Here is a 6,000-nt window from a genome sequence, read left to right on the forward strand (position 1 = left end):
GGAGGATCTTTTTTTCCAGACTTTCTAAGTCAGCCAGTGATGCAAAATTCTGCAACGCAGCCTGTATCAAAAAAGCATCTATCCGTCATCCCCACTCAGAGATCCTTGTAGGTTGCACAACATCCACACAACGGCTATCAGGAGACAGTCGCCTGGAGCCCAGTAGCGTGGCAAGGGATTGTGGGAGGCAGCTCATTCCTGGAACAGGCGTCTCCGGGCCTTGCACGGAGGGCGCTCTGGGAGCTCCGGGCGCGCGTGGGGACCTGGACTTGGAGAGGGAGGTAGAGGTTGGAGAGGTGAGCTGGGGACAGGCTCCAGAAGGTGGAATTCCGGGTCGAAGATGGGGCTTGGAGAGCGTCTCTCTGAACTGGGGTTGGAGGCCGGAGCACAGGGCCCTGGGATGGGGCCCTCCCGGTAGGGGCTGAACATACTTCTAGCGGAGGGGTAGAGCCCAGCGGCTGAGCCGGATGCGGAGTCCATGCAGAGCTCCGGGAATTCAGAGTCCGCGTCCTCCTCGTAGGCCTCTTCCTCAGCAGCAATCTCTGGGACAGATGCGCAGAAGACTTCCTGCTGGACGACGACGTCTTCCCCGTGAGCGCCCAGGAAAAGGTCCACTTCCAGGCCGGCAGACGAGTCGCCCTGCGCTCCTGAGCGTTCGTCGACGGAGCTTAGGAGGACCTCCGGGATCAGGATGAGGGTGTGTCCACCAAGAGACACTCGCAGGACCGACATAGGCGCGAGCTCCAGCACCAGGTCGACGTTCTCCAGGGGCACACGCAGGGCACAGCCCGCGGCCAGGACCACCACGGAGGTGAGCGCGTCCACGGCTGGGATCCCCGCCGGGTCTTCCGGGCTGGGCGCCGCGCGGGGTTCGGGGCCCGCGGGCTCCTCCAATCGGCTGCGCTTGGCAGGGCCTGGTCCTCCTGGCTGCTGTCCCCACCAGGGCGCAAGGCAGGCGCTGGGACTGCGGGGCCGGCTGCCCATCACCTCGACGGCGCTGCGGACGGCGCTCCTGGGCCTGGCAGAGGACGTGGGGGCAGGGGGCGCGGGCGGCGAAGTCCTCTTTGAGGTAGCAGGTGTCAGTGGTAGGCGAGGCGGGTTGGGGCGGACGAGGCTCAGGACCGCGCGACGTGGGGCGAGTCCTCGGAGCCCTGGGGGCGCCTCCCGGAGATCGGAGTCCGTGCTACTGGTGGAGCCTCGCACGCTGTGGAGCTCAGCCTCGAGCGCTGGAATCTTGGGCCTTCCTGACGCAGACCCGGATGCACACTGCAAAGCCAATTATGTTGTAAATGACGGCAGCTGAACCGAAGTCGCAAAATGTCATGCAATCCTCCGCCCCCTGGAGGACCCGCCCTAGAGGCGGAGGTACCGCTGCTGCCCAATAGCGGTGGCTGTGGTTGGTCGGTCACGCTGGGGAAATACTCCTACGGGCCGCTGGGGGGCCGAGCATCTGTACCGCTCTAGGGCCTGGCTTCCAGTATCAAGTTCTTGTCCTTTGCGTTGACCTCAGACGCGGAGCTGCAGACCGATTCAGGTTCACGTAACACTGGTGGAGGGCCAAACCAGCATACCGAGTCCTAAATCCATCCTCCCAGGCCCCGTCCCGGAAGTGCCCTGTGCGTTACTGTAGACGAATAGTGGCGTGCGTTTTTCGGTTCTCCTAGCGTGTACATCGATGTAATATCTTTTTAGGGGTCTTGGAAGGGAGAGTGAAGCTGGGATCCTGCGTGACGATGGCAGCCCCTGCATTATCTGTTTATTACAATAATTGGTACTATAGTAATTAAAGTCTTCCCTTGATATCCCTGGAGGATTGGTTCCCAGACTCCCGCATGGATACCAAAATCTACAGATGCTCAAGTCTCATATAAAATGGTGTACATTTGCGTATCACTTACATCCTTCCACTTATTTTAAAGCATCTCTAGAATACTTATAGTACGTAATACAATGTAAATACTATACCCCTGGTTGCTACACAGATATATATATTTATTATATAGTTCGTTTCTGAGATGGAGTTTCATTCTGTCGCCCAGGCTGGAGTGCTGTGATGCAATCTCTGCTCACTACAACCACCATCTTCTGGGCTCAGGTGGTCCTCCCACCTCAGCTTCCTGAGTAGCTGGGATTACAGGCACGTTCCACCACACTTGGCTAAGTTTTGTATTTTTTTGTAGAGACAGGGTTTCGCCATATTGCCCAGGCTGGACTCGAACTCCTGGGCTCAAGCTATCCACCCGCCTTGGCTTCCCAAAGTGCTGGGACTACAGGCGTGAGTCACCGTGCCCGGCCTTATATATATTGTTTTTTTATTGTGTTATTTTCCATTTTTTCCCGAATATTTTCGGTCTTCTGTTGGTTGAATCTGCGAATGCGAAACCCGTGTTTCCAGAGGCCAACTCTATTATGCTACAGTCAGCTGAAGTATGGTTAACTTTATCTAATTTGACCTGAAGTACAGCTCTGAGGTCTGTTTTAGCCCAATTTATAGATGATGAAAATGTCATGCAGAAAGGTTAACCAACTTGGCCAAGAGCCAGGAACTAGCAGAACGGGGTCTGGCTTGTCCAGCTCCATTTAAGGTGATACACCTACACAATGTCAGCGTTTTTGACCTGTGTCAGCTGAAAGGCACCTCTGCGTGGCATGTCCAGGCAGTAAAAGGGAAGGTGTAGCTCTGTAGCAGGACGAGCCGCAGACAAAACTGCTCGCTCCGGCCGAACAAAAAACCTCTTCCTTCTTTAATCCGGTGTCTGAGGAGTTATGTCTGTGGCTCGTCCCGCTACATTTCTTGGTTCCCTGACCGAGAATCGAACCTGGGCCGCGGCGCACCACCGAATCCTAACCACTAGACCACCAGTGTTAATAGGAGAAGATACCCAGCTCTGAGTTTGGAATAGGTAATATTTTCAAGTGCTTACGGGGGACAACAAAGCATTTCCTGACATCCTTGCTAAGCATGTGATGTCCCACCTTGGCGGGAACCATTATTACATTTTATCATTCCAGAATATTCTTGGGCATTTAAAAGCAAATCTCATACATGTTATTTATCTCCCTTCCCTTTCTACAAAATTTATTCTTTTTTAGGGTTGCATAGCATTCCTTTGGATAGTCTTTACATTTAAATGAAGTCTCTCTTGCTGGACAGTGTTCTGTCATCACTTGGTGGCACTGTTATCCTCTGGTAGGTTAATGGAAAATGCAGATTATTTGCCCCATCCTAGAGCGATTGAAGTACAATTCTTGGAACGTGGGGCTTAGGTATTCTATGTGAGCACCTCCAAAAAATTGTTTTACTCCAAGATCATTGGACTTGTTTTCATTTCTCAGTTGAGGAGTTCATGACACCCGGCGGCTCATGCTTGTGATCAGGGACCTGCTTGTTGGTGTCAGTGTTATGGAGGGAACTTCAACTTTCTGGGCAGCGTTCAGTACTTTTCTTAGCACAACTGGCCCGCTGTGGGTGGTTTATAGTGGCTGCCCGGTGGCTGCATGGTGGGGAATTCTCCTGGGGTCAATTGGCCTGGGACTGGGCACTAACCAGGGTAACCAGGGTCGAGGACTGCGTTGGACGGCCCTGCTGGGAACCTGTGGTTCCTGCGGACACCTCCTGTCGGGAGAGTGTGGGTGCAGCCGGAACCGCCTCCAGTTCCTAGGTGAAAGAAATAGCGGCTCAGCGCAAGCATCCAGGCAGAAGGCGGTGGGGGTGGAGCCTGCGGGAAACTGCCTGCTTTGGTCCGGTAGAGTTTTGTCTGGACCCTTGAACTTTCTTGCAGAGAACAGTGGGGGCACCACTCAGAAGCGAGGGTGGACGCGTCATGATGTATGGGGTGGATGGGCAAGCACAGATTCTGCCAGCCTGCTGGGAGTGGGGCTCGGGGTTCCTGGCTAGGCCTCCAGCTCTGAGCAGGGTCGTGCCTGTGGCTTGAGTGGTGCCACCTCGTGTCTGCTGCTTTCCTGACCTCAGCGGTCTCACCTGAGAGCTCCTCAGTGTCCTGGGCCTTGTGATTTAACCCAACACTCTGCTTGCTCTGAATCCTGCCTGTGAGCTCTCTTTCCGAGTGAATGTGGTCCTGCTCCAGGACAGTAGGAGTTAGCAGGGGTCCTGGAGCAGACACATCTGGCTTTCTCTCCTGGCTGGCCACAGTCTAATTGGGTGATCATGGACAAGTCACTTCACCTCCCCTAAACTTCAGTTTCTTTATATGTAAAATGGGGAGAATGCCATCTACTGTGGCATCTCAAATGATCTTCTTGCCTCAACTTCCCATAGTGCTTGGATTATCACATATTCTTTATCCATTCATCCATTGATAGGCATTTAGGTTGATTCTGTATCTTTGCTATTGTGAATTATGCTGTAGTAAACATGTGAGTGCAGGTATCTCTTTGACATACTGATTTCTTTTCCTTTGGGTAGATACCTAGTGGTGGGATTGCTGGATTGAATGGTAATTCTATTTTTAGTATTTTGAGAAATCTCCATACTGTGATCCATAGTGGCTATACTAGTTTACATTCCCACAGTGAACAAGAGTTCTCTTTTCTCTGAATCCTCACAACATCTGTTATTTTTTGTCTTTTTAGTAATAGCCATTCTGATTGGGGTAAAATGATATCTCATTGTGGTTTTGATTTTCATTTTCTTGGTGATTAATGTTGAGCGTTTTTTTCATATACTGATTGGCTGTATGTCTTCTTTTGAGAAATGTCTATCCATATCCTTTGCCCACTTTTTAATGGGACTATTTTTTTCTTGTTGAGCTATCTGAGTTCCTTGTATATTTTATCTGTCAGTCCCTTGTAGGATGAATAGTTTGCAAATACTTTCTCCCATTCAACAGGTTGCCTTTTCATTTTGTTGATTATTTCTTTTACTGTGCAGGGGCTTTTTTTGTTTAATTAAGTCCTATTTGTCTATTTTATTTTTGTCTTCTATGCTTTTGATGTTTCAATGATAAATTCTTTGTCTAGACCAATGTCCAGGAGAGTTTTCTCAAGTATTTTTGTAGTTTTGGGTCTTACAGTTAAGTATTTAATCCATTTTGAGTTAACTTTTGTACATGGTGAGAGATAGGGGTTCAGTTTTATTGTTCGGAATGTAGCTATCCTATTTTCCTGGCACCGTTTATTGAGGAAGGTGTCCTTTCCCCACTGTAAGTTCTTGTCAGTTCTGTTGAAGATCAGTTGGCTGTGAATATGGTGGCTTTATTTCCAGGTTCTCTATTCTGTTCCATTAGTCTATGTGTCTATTTTATGTCTTTACCCTGCTGTTTTGGTTACTATAGCCTTGTAATATATTTTTAAGTCAGGTAATTTGATTGATGCCTGCAGCTTTGCTCTTTTTGCTGAGGACTTTGACTATTTGGGCTCATTTTTGGTTCTATATAAATTTTAGGATTTTTTTTTCAAATTCTGTGAAGAGTGATGGTATTTTGATAGGGATTGCATTCAATCTGTAGGATGTTTTGGGTAATATGGTCCTTTTATATTTTATTTAATTTTATTTAGAGACAGGGTCTTACTGTGTTGCTCAGACTGGAGTGAAGTGGCATGATCACAACTCACTGCAGCCTCAAACTCCTGAGCTCAAGTGATCCTCCCACCTCAGCTTCCTGAGTAGCTGGGACTACCAGTGTGTGCCACCACATCCAGCTAATCTTTAAAATTTTTCGTAGAGATGGAGTCTCACTATATTTCCCAAGTTTGTCTCAAACTCCTCGTCTCAAGTGATCCTCTTGCCTCAACTTCCCATAGTGCTTGGATTATAGGCATGAGCCACTGTGCCTGGCCAATGTGATTATTTAAGGGTACTAGTTCTTTTGATCCATGAGCATGGCATGTTTTTCCATTTGTATTATCTTCAATTTTTTTCATCAGTGTTTTGTAGTTCTCTTTTTAAATTATTATTATTATTATTATTATACTTTAAGTTCTAGGGTACATGTGCATAACGTGCAGGTTTGTTACATATGTATACTTGTGCCATGTTGG

The 6,000-nt window shown here is 49.0% G+C and overlaps 2 protein-coding genes across 2 annotated transcripts in view; one reads left to right on the plus strand and one right to left on the minus strand.

The window, feature by feature from the left end:
• MRPS22 (mitochondrial ribosomal protein S22) overlaps window positions 1–6,000 on the plus strand; it is a 356,930-nt gene that overhangs the window by 45,573 nt on the left and 305,357 nt on the right. The gene's annotated exons all lie outside the window — the stretch shown is intronic.
• Window positions 193–1,195, minus strand: LOC105552770 (proline-rich protein 23C). Its single transcript, XM_011998532.1, has one exon. It carries the CDS (start codon window positions 982–984, stop codon window positions 193–195), a length of 792 nt encoding a protein of 263 aa, XP_011853922.1. The 5' UTR covers window positions 985–1,195.

Source organism: Mandrillus leucophaeus, unplaced genomic scaffold (genome assembly GCF_000951045.1).
Source record: "Mandrillus leucophaeus isolate KB7577 unplaced genomic scaffold, Mleu.le_1.0 Scaffold573, whole genome shotgun sequence".
In the NCBI taxonomy this organism is placed as follows: domain Eukaryota; kingdom Metazoa; phylum Chordata; class Mammalia; order Primates; family Cercopithecidae; genus Mandrillus; species Mandrillus leucophaeus.